The sequence below is a fragment of the Lutra lutra genome, chromosome 1 (genome assembly GCF_902655055.1).
Source record: "Lutra lutra chromosome 1, mLutLut1.2, whole genome shotgun sequence".
Taxonomy (NCBI): Eukaryota; Metazoa; Chordata; class Mammalia; order Carnivora; family Mustelidae; genus Lutra; species Lutra lutra.
The window spans coordinates 218,129,788-218,148,229 of record NC_062278.1 but is presented as its reverse complement, the minus strand read 5'-3'; the positions used below and the strand labels follow the sequence as shown (position 1 = coordinate 218,148,229).

The 18,442-nt window shown below is 51.6% G+C and overlaps 1 protein-coding gene across 3 annotated transcripts in view; it reads right to left on the bottom strand.

Annotated features, from left to right (window-relative positions):
* Window positions 1-12,133: 12,133 nt before the first annotated feature.
* CERS4 (ceramide synthase 4) overlaps window positions 12,134-18,442 on the bottom strand; it is a 33,147-nt gene continuing 26,838 nt past the window's right edge. For 2 of the 3 annotated variants that reach the window (XM_047704809.1, XM_047704801.1), the window contains exons 3-11: window positions 17,110-17,249; window positions 16,287-16,405; window positions 16,132-16,189; window positions 15,814-15,864; window positions 15,370-15,462; window positions 14,797-14,925; window positions 14,402-14,508; window positions 12,704-12,860; window positions 12,134-12,602 (exon numbers count right to left, since the gene is read on the bottom strand). In XM_047704809.1, coding sequence (XP_047560765.1) covers window positions 12,426-12,602; window positions 12,704-12,860; window positions 14,402-14,508; window positions 14,797-14,925; window positions 15,370-15,462; window positions 15,814-15,864; window positions 16,132-16,189; window positions 16,287-16,405; window positions 17,110-17,249 — 1,031 coding nt within the window. In that variant the 3' untranslated portion in view covers window positions 12,134-12,425. The remainder of the gene's footprint in view (window positions 12,603-12,703; window positions 12,861-14,401; window positions 14,509-14,796; window positions 14,926-15,369; window positions 15,463-15,813; window positions 15,865-16,131; window positions 16,190-16,286; window positions 16,406-17,109; window positions 17,250-18,442) is intronic. The other variant, XM_047704791.1, reaches the window with a different exon arrangement.

The following is an 18,442-nucleotide window of genomic DNA, read 5'->3' as shown; positions in this document are numbered from 1 at the left end:
ATGCTGGGATCATGACTGGAGCTGAAAGCAGAGGCTTTAACCCACTGAGCCACGCAGGTGCTTCAAGCACTAGACTCTTGATTTTGGCCCAGTTCATGACCTCAGGCTTGTGAGATTGAGACCTGTGCGTCGTTGGGCTCCATGCTCAGTACCGAGGCTGCCTGAGATATTCTCTCTCCCTCTGCCCCTCCCTGCTTGTGCTCCCTCTCTTTTTCTCTCTCTAATAAATAAAGAAAAGAAAAATAAAATTAACCCTTTGAAAGCAAACAATTCAATGACCAGTGGTACGTTCACAGTGTTTTACAGCTACCGCCTCTCTCTGGTTCCAGAATGTTCCCATCCCCACAAAAGGAAACCCCATACTCATTAAGCAGTTGCACTGCCCACCCCCCACCCTTCCCTCTTCCGTGGGTAACCACCGATCTGCCTTGTGTCTCCATGGATTTGCCCATTGTGGAGATGTCATATGAACAGAATCATGCGATATGTCACCGTGTGTGTCTGGCTTCTTTCCCTTAGCATCTTGTTGTATGTTATGCCGTCCTTGGAAAGGAAACCAGCTGTTCCCCTCCTCTTGCTCCCTTTTCCTATTCCTGATATCAACCAGCATCAGATGGGAATTATCTGCTACCTGAAGGGCTGATAAAACTTGATTGTGGGGGCGCCTGGGTGGCTCAGTGGGTTAAAGCCACTGCCTTCGGCTCAGGTCATGATCCCAGGGTCCTGGGATCGAGCCCCACATCGGGCTCTCTGCTCAGCAGGGAGCCTGCTTCCTCCTCTCTCTGCCTGCCTCTCTGCCTACTTGTGATCTCTGTCTGTCAAATAAATAAATAAAATCTTTAAAAAAAAAAACAAAACTTGATTGTGGTTTAACAATCTTGGTTCTGTCCTTTACGGAGGAGGGCCTTGTCTCCCCATTGTTTCCATCAGTCACGTTTATGGATATACTTAGGTTTTCTGATTCTTCTTGGTGTGAGTTTTTGCTTTTTATGTTTTCCCATAAATGTATTTATTTCAGCTGGATCTTCAAATTTATTGGCTTATAGTTCTCTGGTTTTTTGCTTTTAAATATTTTGTTTATTCATTTGAGAGGAGACAGAGAGAGACAGAGCGTAAGCATTAGCAGGGTGGGTGGCAGGCAGAGGGACTCGGGGCCCAGTCCCAGGACCCTGGGATCATGACCTGAACTGAAGGCAAATGCTTAACCATGTGAGCCACCCATGCGACCCTAGAGTTCTTTGGTTTAGTTTCAGTCTTCTGTTTTGTTTTTACCACCCCTCACCCGCCATCCCCACAGCCACCAATCTGTTCTTTGTATCTGAATTCGATTTTGGGTTTTTTTGGTTTTTTGGATTCCACAAGTGAGGTCATGCGGTGTTTGTCTCTGACTTATCTCACTGAGCAGAACGCCCTTAAGGTCCGTCCATGTTGTTGAAAATGGCAGGATTTCCTTCTTTCTTGAAGCGAGTCGTATCATGTTGTATGTATCCCTTTTCTTTATCCATGGATAGACACTTAGGTTCTTTTCCTGTCTCGGCTCTCGTGAGTCACGTGGCAGAGAACCCGGGGCTGTGGATATCTTTTCATGGCAGGTTTTACTTCCTTTGGGTAAATTCCCAGAAATGGAATTAGTGGATCGATGGTAGTTCTCATTTTCGTTTTTTGAGGACCCTCTGGTACTCTTTTCCAGCATGGTAAGATGCACCCATTCGCTCTCCCACCGGCAGGTGCACGGGGGTCTCCTCTGTCCCTGGCCCGAGGCGGTTGTTAGTTGCTCTTAACGTCACATATATTTTTAAAACTCTCCTCACTTGCCCCTGCTCATTCTCCCCAAGTGTTTATCTCCTTAGTCTTCCCAAAGAGCCAGGGTTTGGTTTTTATTCTTGGCGTTTTTGTTCCTTTGCCTTCTGTATGGTTGATTCCTGCTTTAATCTGTGTTATTTCCTTGTTTTCTTGTGTGGGGTTTTCTCTATTGTGCACTTGCTGGCCTGCCTCCAGGTCCCCTCTCTGGCTGCGCTCAGCCTCCCGCCGTGGGAGTGCCTGGCTGGTGCCTGCAGTCCTGTTCAGAGATCCCGGCCAGGCTGGTGGGCTCCCGGCCCTGGATTGTGAATCCAGGGTCTGCATGGGTGAGGCCAGGCTTCTCAGGGTTGAGCGGTAGGGCAGGGTTGGGGACTCAGGTACAGGCAATGGGATGTTGCATCCATCAGGGGGGTGAAGCCAGTCAAAGAAGAGATGAGAGCAATCCTAGAAGGCGTCCCGAAGGAGTAGCCTTGTCTAGGCTGAGAGGTGGGTAGAAGTGGGCCTTGAATGGTGAGCCTTTAGCATCTTGGAGAGGGCTTGTGGGCCCCTCTAAAGAATGGATAAAAACCTTGTACCTAGAATAAGAACAGGAGAACTGTAGAGAAAGCACACAGATACACAGGACAGCATGCCTAGGTTATAAGGAGAAACACATGAAGATACGACGGGGAGCACACTTGAGCACGTATGGGCTGTAAGCAGCATGACCTCAGTGAGCATCAGAACACACCTGACCCACAGGGCGCCTGAGTGGCTCAGTGGTTAAGCCTCTGCCTTCGGCTCAGGTCATGATCTCAGGGTCCTGGGATCGAGCCCCACATCGGGCTCTCTGCTCAGCGGGGAGCCTGCGTCCCCCTTCTCTCTCTGCCTGCCTCTCTGCCTACTTGTGATCTCTGTCTGTCAAATAAATAAATAAAATCTTAAAAAAAAAAAAAAAGAACACACCTGACCCGGAAACAGATCTTCAAAGATTTGCACACGAACGATCATAGCAGCGCAGTTCACAATGGTCGAAAGAAACAACCTGGATGTCTGTCGGTGAGCAAATGGATAAACCAGATGTGACCTAGCCGGACCATGGACTAGCATTCATGCATCAAAAGGAATGAAGGGTAATGAACAACATACTGAACATTCAAAACATGGGGCTGAGTGAGAAGCGCGGACATGATAGGTCATGGATCCTGTGATGCCATCGCTATGGTTCCGTGGCTTGGAACAGGCAAACCCAGAGAGACAGAAGGCAGGTGGGTGGTTGACAGGGGCTCGAGGAAGGAGGAGCGGGAGTGAGTACCAGTGGGGGGTGAGGTTTCCCTTTGCGGGGATGGAAATGTCTTGGACCCCAGTAGAGGCGGTGGTGGCTTGCCACTGAATCATTCACTTTAACTATTGATTTATTATTTTTTTTAAAGATTTTATTTATTTATTTGACAGACAGAGATCACAAGTAGGCAGAGAGGCAGGCAGAGAGAGAGGAGGAAGCAGGCTCCCTGCTGAGCAGAGAGCCCGATGCGGGGCTCGATCCCAGGACCCTGAGATCATGACCTGAGCCGAAGGCAGAGGCTTTAACCCACTGAACCACTCAGGCACCCCTTGATTTATTTTTTTAAAAGTATTTTATTTATGTATTTGACACAGGGGAGCAGGGGTGCACCAGGTAGAGGGAGAAGTGGGGAGCCTGATGTGGGGCTCGATCTCAGGACCCTGGGATCATGACCCCAGCCGAAGGCAGAGGCTTAACCGACTGAGCCACCCAGGTGACCCCGAATCGTTCACTTTAAAATGATTAATTTTGGGAGCGCCTGGGTGGCTCAGTGGGTTAAGCCGCTGCCTTCGGCTCAGGTCATGATCTCAGTGTCCTGGGATTGAGTCCCGCATCGGGCTCTCTGCTCAGCAGGGAGCCTGCTTCTCTCTCTCTCTGCCTGCCTCTCTGTCTACTTGTGATCTCTGTCAAATAAATAAATAAATAAAATCTTTAAAAAAAAATAAAATAAAATGATTAATTTTATGTGAATTTGACCTCCATAGAATAACATATATTAAGAAAAAGTTTTCCATCCTTTCCGTAGATGTGGAGTATGAAGGAGACTCTAGCTTGCTCTAGCCAGCCCCTCTGCAATCTTCCGGCTTTCTCTGCACAGTATTTTGTGTGTGTGTGTGTGTGTGTTTAAGTAATCTCTGTGTCCAATGTTGGGGCTCAAACTCACAATCCAGAGTTCAAGTCATACGCTCCTTCCACTGAGCCAGCTGGGCACCCTGCCCCACCCCTACTCAGTTTTCGAAATCTTTTTATTGTTTTATTGTGAGTCGACATCTATAAAAAGGTACACCAAGCAAACATTATGGATACTTATAAAGTGAACACCTGCTTACACCCACTTTTCAGTTAAAAAGCTCATTCTCACACTTTCTCCCCTCCCATTTTGTTTTATTGGCGTTTTGGCAAAAATGAAAAACAGGGAAATATTAACAGGAGAAAGAAAGTGATAATCGTTGCTGTCTCTGCAGCCCCAAATTCATTATCATTGATGTTTTGATATATTTGCTTCTACTATTTTCCGTGTATATTTGTTTAAAAATATGCAAATAATTTTTACTTGCCCGGCTGGCTCTGTTGGTAGAGCATGCAACTCTGGACCTCTGGGTTGTAAGGTTGAGGCCCACACTGGATGTAGAGATGACTTAAAGTCTTAAAAAATATACCAATAATTTATAAATAAATGCATCCTTAAAAAGGAGGAAGTTATAATGAAACTGCCTTCTGGTCTCCAACCTTCATTACCCGCTACTACGTAGTCTTTATTTTTTTTTTATTTTTTAATTAAAAAAAATTTTTTTTTAAAGATTTTTATTTATTTATTTGACAGGGAGAGATCACAAGTAGGCAGAGAGGCAGGCACAGAGAAGGGGAAGCAGGCTCCCTGCTGAATGGAGAGCCCGAGTGGGGCTTGATCCCAGGACCCTGAGATCATGACCAGAGCTGAACGCAGAGGCTTAACCCACTGAGCCACCCGGGCACCCCAATTATTTTTTAATTTTTAAAAAAGATTTTATTTATTTATTTGAGAGAGAGAGAGAGAGACATGAATGGGGAGGGAGGGGGCAGAGTACAGGAGAAGCAGACTCCCTGATAAGCAAGGAGCCCAACTCAGGGCTTGATCCTGGGACTCTGGGATCATGACCTGAGCTGAAGGCAGACACTTAACCAACTGAGCCACCCAGGCGCCCCCTACTATGTAGTCTTTAGTCCACATTAGAATATTTATATTTATATATATATATATATATATATATATATATATATATATATGAAATCATAATATGTTTTGTATTTTTATGTAGATGTGATTCTATACATATTTGAGCAAGTTTTTTTTTTTTTCTTTTACTCAACAGCATGTTTTTGGTGTGTCTCCGGGTTGAAGATACGACTGTAATTTGCACTGATCATGTGTATTTTGCTAGTATATTTCCCTGGTACTGGCCTGTTGGGCACCTTTCCTTTTTCCTGTGAGCTGCGGAGCCCCTACGGCCTCAGCCATTCCCCAGGTGTCTGAGATGCTGGGAAACAGAGGTGGAGGCTTGTGGGGTCAGCATATTTTCAACTGTTTTAGTTAGTGCCTACTTGTCTTCAAAAATGACCTTTGTCGATTTCCACTCCGCGCCCTGCCCCCTAGGAAAACATCATCCCCCCCCCCCGCCATCTCATTAACATTTGATATTATCGAATTTACCTTTTTTCCTCCCTCCTCATTGGAAAGTAAGTCTCACGGGGCTTTCCATAGGCATTTTCCTGACCATCAGGGAGGCTGATTGCTTTTTTATATTGTATTAATAGACTTTCTTTTCCAGAGAAGTTTTAGCTTCACAGCAACACTGAACAGAAAACAGAGCTCCCATATACTCCCTGCCCACCTACAGGCATAGCCTACCCCACAGCCGACACCCCCACCAGACGGGTATGTTTTGTCCAGTCAGGGAACCTGCCGCCATCATTCTCTGGGGACCGGCAGCCCTGTTTCTTGGCTTGCTCGCCAGCAACTGTGTTGTCAGCGCTCCGGAGTTTGGGTATTCTTATTTTTTTGGTTTTGTTTTTAAGGATTTTATTTTATTTTCAAAGATTTTATTTATTTATTTGACAGAGATTACAAGTAGGCAGAGAGGCAGGCTGAGAGAGAGAGGAGGAAGCAGGCTCCCAGCTGAGCAGAGAGCCCAATGCGGGGCTCGATCCCAGGACCCTGAGATCATGACCTGAGCAGAGGCTTTAACCCGATGAGCCACCCAGGCACCCGAAGGATTTTATTTTTAAGGCATTACTCCATCCAGCGTGGGGCTTGAAATCACAATCCCGAGATCGAGAATCACATGCTCCATGGACTGAGCTGGCCGGGTGCCCCGCGTTGGAGCATTCTCATGGGGGTGCTGTGGTGGCTCACGATGGCTTCATTTTGGGTGTGTTCCCCAGGTGACCTATATGTGTCTTCATGTGCTCATTCGCCATCTGTCTCTCTGTGATGAGGTAGGTGTCTGTTCAGATCTTTGACCCATTTTCTAACTGGGTGGTTGGCTTCTTACTGTTGAGTTTTAAGTATACTTTCTTTCTTTATTATTTTTAATAAAAAATATTTATTTACTTACTTGACAGACAGAGATCACAAGTAGGCAGAGAGGCAGGCAGAGAGAGAGAGATGGGGAAGTAGACTCCCTGCCGAGCAGGGAGCCCAATGCGGGGCCAGATCCCAGAACCCCGAGATTATGACCTGAGCCGAAGGCAGAGGCTTAACCCATTGAGCTACCCAGGCGCCCCAAGTATTCCTTATTTATTTTAGAGAAGAGTTCTTTATCACATAAGTTTTTTGCACATTTTCCTCCCAGTCTGTACCTGTCTTCTCACTCTGTTGATGCCGTCTCTCTCCGAGCAGGAATTTTTCATTTTATTTATTTGTTATTATTATTTTTTAAGATTTCATTTTTGAGAGAGAGAGAGAGAGAGAGAGCACAAGCGGGGTGGGGGGAGGCAGAGGGAGAGAGAGAAGCAGGCTCCCCGCTGAGCAGAGAGCCTGATGCGGGGCTCGATCCTAGGACCCTGGGGTCATGACCTGAGCTGAAGACGGAGGCTTTAACCCACTGAGCCACCCAGGCGCCCCCAGAAGTGCATTTCTTCTGTACATCAAGTTGGCGAGAACTGATGGGTTGACACTATGAGCCTTCCTGTCCATGAACATGGATAGCTCCCCGTGTATTTAGTTCTTGTGTTCCTTTCATCAGAGTTGTGCAGTTTTCCTCATGAAGGACTAGTATGTATTTTGTTAGATTGATACCAGTGGATTTAACTTTGGGGGTGATAGTATAAATGGTATTGTGCTTTTAATTTCAAATTCTGCTTTTTGACGGCCGGTACATAGGAAAGTGATTGACTTTTATACGTTGACCTTGTATCTTGCCACATTACTCCAAGGGCTTATTAGTTCCAGGAGGACTTTTTTTTGTCAATTATTTTGGATTTTCTTTTTTTCTTTTTAAGATTTTATTTATTTGACACAGAGAGAGAGAGTGTGACAGCGAGAGAGGGAACAGAACTTCCCACAGAACTGGGAGCCTGATTTGCTGTAGTCCTGTTCTTAGAAAGCTTCGAGCTTCTCCCCATTAAGTAGGATGCTAGTTGCGGGGTTTTGTAGATATTCTTTATCAAGATGAGGAAGTTCCCCTCTATTCCTAGTTTACCGACGTTCCCATGTTTTTTCCCCATCTTTTATTTATTTATTAGTTTACTTACTTACTTACTTTTAAAGATTTTATTTGACAGAAATAGAGACAGCGAGAGAGGGAATACAAGCAGGGTGAGTGGGAGGGAGAAGCAGGCTTTCCGCAGAGCAGGGGCTCGATCCCAGGATCATGGGATCATGACCTGAGCCCAAGGCGAAGGCAGATGCTTAAGGACTGAACTACCCAGAAGTCCCCCCCCGCCGCCCGCCCTTTTAAATTATGGTAAGATACACGGGGTGCCTGGGTGGCTCACTCGGTTAAGCATCTGCCTTTGGTTCAGGTCATGATCCTAGCGTCCTGGGATTGAATTCTAAATCAGGTTCCCTTGCTCAGCAGAGAGCCTGCTTCTTCCTCTCCTACTCCCCGTGCTTGTGCTCGCTCCCTCTGACCAAGCAAGCAAACTGTACAGTAAGATACACATAACAGAAAAGTTACTATTGTAGCTACTTCAAGTGTGTACTTCAGTAGGTTTAAGTGTATTCACATTGCAGCCGATCTCCAGAATTCTTTCCATCCTGCAAAGCAAATTCTCTACGCCTTAAATAATTTACTTCATTTTTCCCTCTTCCTGCCCCTGGCAACCACCATTCTACTTTCTGATTCTGTGAATGTGACTACTTTAGACACTTCATAAGTGGACTCATACAGTGTTTGTCTTTCTGTGTCTGACTTATTTCAGTTAGGATAAGTTCTCACAGTTTATCTATGTCATTGCATGTATCCGAATTTCTTTCCTTTTTAAGATTATATTCCAAAATTGCATTTTTAAAAAATTTGATTTAAAAATTTTTTAAAATTTTTTTCCTTTGGAAGATTTTATTTATTTATTTACTTGACAGAGAGATCACAAGTAGGCAGAGGGGCAGAGAGAGAGAAGGAAGCAGGCTCCCTGCTGAGCAGAGAGCCCGATGCGGGGCTTGATCCCAGGACCCTGGGACCACGACCCGGGCCAAAGGCAGAAGCTTTAACCCACTGAGCCACCCAGGTGCCCCTTGACCTCTTCTTTTGGGTGGCTCTTCTACTCAGTGATATTTGGGACTCCTTTTCTTTCCTTTCCTCTCCTTTCTTTTCTTTCATTTCCTTTCTCCTTTCCTTTATTCTTTCCTTTCCCTTTCACTTCCTTTCTTTCCTTTTTTCCTTTCCCTCCCCTCTCCTTCCTTCCTTCCTTTCTTTCTTTCAATTTTAAGTAATCTCTGTACCCATTATGGGGTTCAAACCCACTACCCCAAGATCAGGAGTCACATGCTCCATGACAGCCATCTGGCAGCCCCCCCCCCCAAGAGTTCTTTAGCAAGGCTCACTCTGAGAAAAAAAGAATCCCTACCCACTAAACAATTATTCCCTATTCCCCCCTTCCCTCCCAGCCACTGGCAACCATAAATTTACATTCTATTTTTTATAGCTTTAGCTAATCTTGGCATTTCATATAAAAGGAACCATAAAATGTGTCTGGTTTCTTTTGTGTGTTTCATGTTTTCAGGGTTCATCCATGTTATAGCATGAATCAGTATTTCCTTTTTCCGGCGGAACAGTATTTCTTGGTATGGAAACAGTCTGTTTACCCATGTGCCCGCTAATGGACAGTTAGGTTGTTTCTGTCTTTTGGCTCATGAATGGTGCTGCTTTGAACATTCATGTACAAGCATTGTTTATCTGTTTTCAGTTCTCTGGGGGTATATACCCAGAGTGGAATTGCTGGGTCATGCAGTAATTCTGTTTAACTTTTTGAGGAATTGCCAAACAGCATCCTACAGTGACTGGCCATTTTACATTTCTACCAGCAAAGTATGTGGGTTGTTCCTTTCTCCACATATTTACTAACATTGTTTTTTTTAGTTTTTTTTTTTCTTTATCCATCCTTATGGATGTGAAGTACTATCTTGTGGTTTTCATTTACATTTCCCTAGGACTTACAATGCTGAACCTTTTCTCATGGGCTTTTTGGTTATTCATCTTGGTTATCTTTTTTGAAGAAATGTCAGTTTGGGGTCCCTGGGGGGCTCAGTGGGTTAAGCGTCTGCCTTCAGCTCAGGTCACGATCCCAGGATCCAGGGATTGAGCCCCACATCAGGCTCCCTGCCCAGCGGGAAGCCTTCCTCTCCCTCTCCCACTTGCCCTGCTTGTGTTCCCTCTCTCGCTGTCTCTCCGTCAAAAAATAAATAACCTCTTAAAAAAAAAAATCAAGTCCATTGCTCACCTTTTGTTTCTTGCTGCTGTAGTGTTTCAGGACTTCTTTATATATTCTGGGGACTAGGCCCTTTACAGATCTGTGGTTTGCAAATATGTCCTTCCACTCTGTGGGCTGTCTTTTCACACGTCCCTTTCAACTGACACTTATTAATATGAGTGTCTCTCACCATGCTTCACATCTCTGAAGGCTGAAACAGTGGCTGTAGGTCTATCTACTTAAACCGCATCCTCCTGCCCCCCAAGGTCAAAGGTAACATCACGACTCTGACTTTCTATTTCCTGTTTCCTAAAGAACCAGCCCTACTGAACAGATGTTCGGGCCTCAAGTGTACATCATCTCCTTTGTTGCATCGAACTTTGTCCAATGGTCCACAATTTTACATGATGCTGAATGGTTTTCCAAAAACGATTATACCAACTCACGTTTCCTGCTGTAACAGATGGAGATTCCTGATCCCGGTCTCCTCCAGCACTGGCTTTGTCCATTTTCTTTCTGCCAGTTGAATGGGTCTGAAATGGTATCGGCTAGTCTTCCTTTGCATGTCCCTGATCATTGAGACTGAATCCGTCTTACGTTTATCGGTCTTGACTGTTTTCTCTGCTATAAATGTCCGTGTCTTCTGGTTCTGTTTTCTGTCATTTCGTGCTCATTTGAGAGTGTCTTGAGAACATCTGGATGTGTCTTTAGGGACGAGGAGGAAAGGCATTTGTACTTCTAGTTCTTTCCTCAGGGGGCCTGCCAGGATCGGTCCCTTTTCCCTGCCAGTCCCAACAGGGGGTGCAAACAGGGTTTGTACCAGGACAGCTGGTGAGAAGGGGATTTCACTGCAGTCTTCAGCTGCCCCCTGCCCCTCTCCCAGCTTGTGCTGAGTGAGCTTGAGCACCTTTCCATTTGCCCCGTTCCTGTGGATCACCTGCTCGCCTCCTTCCTCCCTCCTCCTCCTTTCAGATCAGCTCTCTTCACAGATGTTTAAAAACAGAGGGATAGGGGCGCCTGGGTGGCTCAGTGGGTTAAAGCCTCGGCCTTCGGCTCAGGTCATGATCCCAGGGTCCTGGGATCGAGCCCTGCATCGGGCTCTCTGCTCAGCAGGGAGTCTGCTTCCCCACCCACCCTCTGCCTGCTGCTCTGCCTACTTGTGATCTCTCTGTCAAGTAAATAAATAAACCAATCTTAAAAAAAAAAAAAGGGATAATTGACATTGCTTCTCTCTCTTTAAAAAAAAAATTTTATTTATTTGTTTGGCAGAGAGAGGGAGAGCACAAGCAGGAGGAGCAGGAGAGGGAGAAACAGGCTCCCCACTGAGCAGGGAGCCCAACACAGGACTTGATCCCAGGACACTTCACCAACTGAGCCACCCAGGCGCCCCGCTTCTCTTTCTCACAGTATTTCACTTTCCACCTTCCTTTCTGGTAATACCTGCTCTGGTCCTTGTGCTCTCCTTTCTCTTCCCTCCAGGTCTTTCCATCTCCTTGTGAACGTCTCAGCCTCCAGCTCCCGGTCCCCAGCCCCACTCACCCTGGCTGAGCCCTCAGGGTCTCTCCTTTCCTTCCTCCTGGGGGCTCGCCTGCACCCACGCTGCCTGCAGCTCCTCTTGCTTCCCTTTCCCTGTCCTGCCAGTCCCTCTTCCTGGTGTCTCTCCCAGGGGCCACAAAGCAGGGCCTTTCTCCTCCCCTTTGCCTTTCCCACTTCCTGTCCCCGTCTTTTCCTGCTCCCCCCACCCTCCTCGCCTTCCTCTTCCTCCCCCACCTCTGCTCCTCTACTGTCCTTTCTTTCTCACCCTCAATGATGTCCTCTAACACACTTCCTCTCCCCAGGGTCCCTGTCCTCTGCCACCTCTGGCTCCCAGGCCTCCTCTTCAGTGGCCTTGGGTGGGATGTGGGGCTGTTGCATGATTCCTGGACCCTCAATGCCTTCCTTTCCCGCAGAGCTCCTGCAGAGGGGGCGACCTTACCCAGGCTGAACCTGGGGAAGTCCACAGGACCTCAGCCCCTGGGCCTGATTTCACCGTCCCCAGGAAGGCCCTGGAACTCTGCCAGCCTTGAGCAGGGGCCACCCAGCCTCTCACTTGCATGAGCCCAGTACCTTCTCACCTGTAAGCTGGGGCTGTGAGCGGTAGGCAGAGGGCTGCCCTGTGGTGTTAGGAGGTGCCTTGGCTACAGTGTTGGCTGGGAGCCAGGGACTCACCTAGGGTGGGGGGTGTCCCCACGCACTGCTTGCTGAGTCCCCTGGGGGTGGGCGTGTGTTTTGGGGTGAAGGTGTCTCATCAGTAGGGTAATTAGAGTCCCCTTGGGGCCTTTGGGGATGGACCAGGGACTCTTTTTTTTTTTTTTGGACCAGGGACTCTTAACAGGGACATAAGCTCTCAGAGAAGCTGGCTCCATTCAAGTTTTATTGGGCCCCTTTTAGCCTGGAGCTGGCCCTGGCGGGCTGTAGCCTCCACCGGCTGCCCACCCTTCCCAGCTGTGTCCAGTTGCCCAAGGGAAGGGAAGGGAAGGGCAGGCAGAAGGAAGGGGCTGGAGACAGATCATTAGCCCTCACCCCCCCCCCCAGGTGGGGGAGGGCCATCCCAATCTCCAGAGCTGGCCCCAGGGCCACCAGTCCAGCAGCCCCCAGCCAAATCCCAGCTATGGGGCACTGGGGGCGGCCCTTAAGGCTGGGCCTCTGCGAGCTATGTGGCCGGCGTGTGCCCGTTGGCCAGCCGCCCAGCCGTCCTGCTCCGAGGGCCATCGGTCGGGGCCGCCCCGGGCCTGGCAGCCGCGCCATTCTTCAGCGGCAGGTGCTCTGGGACCGCCTCCCCGTCGCTCGAATCGGACTCCTCCACATCGCTGCGCACATCCTTCTCCATCTGGGGGGTGGGGCGGGGCATGAGGCTTGGGCCGGGGGCTGCAGGGAGGCACCCGCAGGCCGCCCCCAGCTCCCGCCCATCCCTCCCTACCCCGTCCCTACCCAGCCTTTCTTCATGAAGCTGTAGATCATGCGGAGGATGAGGCAGGACCAGAACACGTGCAGCAGCTGCAGCATCAGCAGGAGGACGTTGAAGAAGTAGTAGCCAAAGAACGGGCCCCCCTTGGCGATGGACTCGTAGTAGGTGGTATAGAGGATCCTACAGCAGGGGAGCAGGGAGACGGGCTTCAGCCGCCACCACGGCCCCCAGTCCTTGGGACCTCTAACTTGTGTGACCCTCCTTGCTCTACAACCTTCCATGGCTCCCTCTGCTGCCCGCCCCCCCAAGCGATAGCGATGCTCTTTAGCTGGGCGTTTAAGTGCCCTTCCTGCCTGGTCATATTAACTTGTCAGAATGCACATGAACCCCAAGGGGATGCTTAGTGGCCCAGCTGCTCCCCCCCCAGCCCCCCAGGCAGTGAGCTTCTACTCTGCCCTGCCCCCTGGCTTGGCTATGGGGTCACCAAGAGCCAGCCTTGCTCGGGCAGCTGGCTCTCCCTTCCTGGGCCTTCAGGGACCCACACTCCTCTGTTTCCTCCACAGGCTCCCCTGACCTGCAAATACTCCAGGTCACACAGTGACCTCCTCCAGTCTTGTGGCTACAAACTCTGGACATGTACATCTCTGTCCAGAACCCCAGGATGGTGTGCTCATGCCTCCTCCATGACATTTCTAAGTCCCCCCACAGACCCTGCAAACCAGCACAGCCAGAGCTGCGTACCTGTTCCTCAAGCAGCAACTCCGACCTCATACCCATTTCATGAGCCTCGAGTGACTCTGACTGTACCCACCTCTGTCACCTGCACTGGTCCAGCCCCACCATGGCTCACCTGGGCCAGCACAGTCCCCTCCGCTGGACCTCCCTGGGCCCCCACAGTTCCTGCTCAGGCCTCTCATCAGCTATTCCCCAGCAGCCAGCAGAGGGCGACTGTGAGCCTGTGGGTATGTCCCTCCTCTGCCCACAAACCTCCAGGGCTCCCTTGTCATTGGGGTAAAAGCCCAAGTCCTCCCTGAGACCCCCAAAGCCCCAAATGACCTGCCCCGTCCCCTCTTCCCTCTCTCCTCCTCACTCACTCTGCTCCACCCACAGGGGCCTCCTTGCCATACTTCCACACCAGGCCCAGTTCTGCCCCGGGGCCTTTGCACATGCTATGCCTGCTGCTTGGACCACTCTTCCCATACGATCGGTCTTAAGTTCTCTCCCTCCAGTCTTTCTGTATGAATGCTGCCTCTTCCCTGACCAGCCTAATTCCAACTACCAACACACTCCCTGTGCCCTTCTCAACCTCATTTTCTCTTTAGCACGTCATTCTCTCATGCTTTAGATTCTACTTGTTTGCCTTATTTACTATAGTCCCCCCCACCCCACCCCACCCCCCACATTAGCCCCACCTGAGCAGGTATCTTCACCTTGCTCCCTCATCAGCAAATAGACTGGGCAGACTTTAGTGAGTGGGTGCCCAACCCTGCCTCCTGCTCCATGTTCCAGGCACAGGGGGGAATGACTGAGTCCAGACTTCTGTCTCTCCTACCACGGGGTCTTTGCACATGCTGTGCCAGGTTCCAGGAACACCTTTCCTTGCCTTCTCCTGGAAGCCACCCAGCCAACACCCCCAAGTCCATGGGTCAGGAAACCCAGAGGGAGGCAGGCCTGGATCTCAGACATGCCCTCCCTCCCTGTTCCCCCAACGGTGTGCTCACTGCGTAGGGAAGAGCACAAGGCGAGTATAGAAGAAGACCAAGGAGAAGATGATGAAGAGGGTGTCGCACACTTTCCGCCAGTGCGTGTAATTGAACATCTTGCCAGCCTGCGGAGGGCAACAGAGAGAACCGGCCTCAGGCCAATGGTGGGGACAGGGAAGTAGGTGAGAAGTAGGGCACTGGGAAAGGGCAGGGCCTCCTCTCCAGGAACTGTGTAGAAAGGTGTAGTGTGGCTCTCCAGGAGCGTGAGAACCTTCATTTCTACCCCCCCACCCCCCACCCCCCGGGCAAGCCACGAGGGGGCGTGGCCTCGTGGCCAGGGGCGTGGCCTCACGAAGGGCTAGGGTGTTGGGGGTGGGTGTTGATGGGGGAGGGTCGGGCTGGGCCAGGTCCACCTCCAGGAGGTAGTCAGAGGCGTCGTGCAGCAGCAGCACGAGGGAGCCGATGCGCAGCAGGTTTGAGCTGTAGGAGAACGAGATCAGCAGGATGGTCACGAAGTGGTGTGTCACCTGCTCCTTGAAATCCTGCGGGAGACAGTGGGTCACAGCAGGGATGAGGCTGGCTGGTCTGGGGGGACACCCTGCCAGGATGGGTGGAGGCCCTCACAGGGAGCTGGTTGGCTGCGTCTGTCCTTTTTTAAAAAAAACTTTTATTTATTTATTTGACAGAAAGACACAGGGAGAGAGGGAACACAAGCAGGGGGAATGGGAGAGGGAGAAGCAGGCCCCCCAAAGAGCAGGGAGCCTGATGCGGGGCTCGATCCCAGGATCCTGGGATCATGACCTAAGCCGCAGACGGACGTGTAAAGACTGAGCCACCCAGGCGCCCCTGGCGTCTGTACCTTGTGGACTCTGGGTCTCCCACCTGAGGCACCAGGGGGTCTCAGGGTAGGCGGTGAGACCATCCCACCCTATGCAAGACTGGGTCCGTTTCCCCTCTTCCCGCATCACTTCCCAGCCAGGCCTCACCTTGCGTCTGACATCAAAGGGCAGCGTGATCAGCAGTGAGACGTAGAAACTCAGCTCCAGGAGGTACCAATAGTACAGGGCTGGTTGCAGGGGCTGCAGGGGCGTGGGCCAAGGTTAGCTGTTGGGGGTGGAGGCTCCCCAGGGGCAGGGAGGCTCCCCAGGGCCCTCCTCAATTGCTCAGAACCAGGACCCTTGAATCCCAATGAGTGAAGGAGGAGTAAGATCCCTGTCACCAGAGGTAGGCAAGGGCAGTGGTTTTGCGGCAGCTTCTGCTCCCCGTTTCCCGGAGTCTGGCCCCTATCCATTCCACAGGGGAGGCAAAAATAGAGAACGGAACCTGGAGGGGAGTCGTGTCATGTCTGGGTTTGGCTCTCCTGGCTGTGGCTGAAGGAACTCTGACCACCCCAAGCCCCCACCAGCCTCCGGGCTCTCCCTGCCACTCACCTGATTTGGGTAATTGTCCCAGCACATGACCGGTGCCCACAGCCATGACTCCTGCAGGGACACAGAGTCTGAGGCTGCCCAGAAGTCAGAGGTTGCCCAGCCCTCTACCCCCGGGATGGGTGGCGGGGGGGGGGGTTTCCCCAGGGCTGCTCTCATTCAGGACCCCCAGTTCTCGGGCACGGCATGTCCTCCTGGGCACGTGGATGTCCGCCACGCCCGCTCCCAGTGCTCTCCCCGCCCTGTGCTTTTGCACGGGCTCCCCCCTCTGCCCGTACCTCTCCACCCCCCAGTCCGGGCCCAGGGCATCGGTACACTCACGTGGTAGAGGACTGACAAGCCTCCGAAGAAGGAGCAGAAGTAGAAGCTGAACCTCCAGCTGCAGGTGGGGAGGGAGCCCGTGAGGCTGCCACCGGAGGCGCCCGCTTCCCCCTGCACCCCCAGCGCCCCCCACTTCCCCCCAGCCCCAGGCTCACCTGGCCTCGCAGAACTTCTTGGTCAGGGAGGGCCGGTCCTGGTTCCGGCGCCTCCGGAACCAGCGCTGGATCTGTGGCAGCGTGAGGCCACACTGGACCGCGAGGACGGCCATCTGGTGCTGGGGAGGGGCGATTTGGGGAGGTCACAGAGGTGGCTTCCTTCCTGTCCCTGTCCCAGGACAGATGAGACCCGGCCATGTTTCCCCTTCCCCTGCTACCCCAGACCTTGCCTATAGGATTGTCTGCCCGTAGACATGGAGGCGGCCCCCCAAAACAGGCCGTATGCAAGACAGCCCTGCTCACAGGAGAGACAGGTGGCTGATAGGGACCGGGACTAAGAAAGGGGGCAGTGGTGGAGCACAGGTTTTCCTCTACCCTTCCAGAAAAGTCCGGTCTTACCCCCACCCCAGGCAGGGAGTTGAGACCTCGCCTCCCACCCCTACCTGTAGAGAGAGGGTGACCAGGGAGGGAGGAAGGTCCTGCACACAGACAGCCAGAGCACAGTACAGATGGGAATGGGGAGGTGTCACAGGCCTGTGGTGGTCTCCCCCCAACCCCATCAGTCAGGTCTTCCTCTCCTCACCAGCTCAGGAGAGACCAGCCCCCCCCACGCCCCCACCCCCAGCCCCCCAGTCACAGGATCTGCCCACTGGGACAGGGGGGCTGGCTGGTGGCCTGGGGGTAGGAGCACTGTGGGTGTGCTGAGGCTGCCCTGGACTTCCCTGTTCCTGGCAATAGGGCCACATCCCATTCCCCAGGCCCCGCCCACAAGGGGGCCTGTGCTGGCCGAAGGAGATGGAGGGGGGCAAAGGGGGGCTCTCACCTCCTTGGGTTTCCACCCTTCTGTGAGGAAGTACTTCTCCAGAGTGGCATTGGGCTTCGCCGGCCTCCTGGTCTGATCATGCACACCGAGCAGCCGGCCCAGGGGCAGGCCAACAAATCTGGGTGCAGGGGAGACAGAGCCTGTCAAGCCAGGTGGGGAAACTGAGGCTCAGAGGGGCCGGGTCACATGCTGGGAGCTCCGAGGGGTAGCCCAGCCACTGCACTGGGACCAAACCTAAGAAAAGGCAGTTGGGTGGCCAGTCTTCAGGGTGGGGGTGTGAAGGTTAACTTGCGGGGTCTCAGGTAGCTTCACACAGTCCTCATCAGGAAGAAGGGCCTCCTCACTGCCTGTCTCATGGTCTGGGTCCCTGTCTGTCCCCTGCCAGGCTCAGGGGTCCCCACAGGCAGGAACGGTGTAGACAAGCAGAGGGGCCTGGTCCCTGGCCCATCACCACACGTCCCACAAGGGGGGGGTCCCCCTGGCAGTTCATACCCACCAACCATCACCCTGCATTTGGGGAAACTGAGACTCAGGGCAGCTCAGCAAGGAACTCCTTCCAGATGCAACAGTGACAAGATGTGGGGGAGGAGGGGACTGTCATTTCTTGAGTGCCGAGCATGGGTACAAATCTGCATCAGCTGCGGGCTCATCTGACTCTACTGTCAGAGTCCCCACTGTCCTGATGGGCAAACGGGGGGCTCAGACAGGTCAGAGCGATGCCCAGGGCTGCCCGGCCAGGGAGGAGCAGATGGGCCCAGCATTGACTTTAAAAATGGCGAAAACCTCTGCCTTCGACCTTGGAAAAGCTGATGAGGGGACAGAAGGCCGGCTGAGGACAAAGCAGAAGCTGTCACCCTGCGACCTCCCCCCACCCCCAGTCCTGGGTGGGATGCGTGTGTGCCATTCTTCCAAGAATCTCCCAACTATCTTAATGGTAAAGCCTTGCTAGAGGGGAAAAACACCCTGAACCTGACAATGGCAAGGCCTCTGGTATCTCGAAGGTCCTTTTTAGCATAGGAAAGCTCTTTTGAAACCTCCTCGTTCCTTACCTCCCCTAACCCCTGGTACCTAATGCCTCACAACCCCAGTGCAGCAGCTTTCCGCCCACAGGGTGTGTCCCGGGAGCTTTAATAAACCACCATTTTGCACTAAAGAGGTCTCAAGAATTCTTTCTTGGCTCCCGACCCTACCCCCACTGAACCTGCCCTATAATCCAAACTTCACCAAAGCTATCCCATCCCCTTGGCCCTTTAAAAGGACACGTCTGGGATGTGAACACACCCCACCTACATCTGATGAGGCCATCAGTTAAATAAACAACCGCTCACTCCAG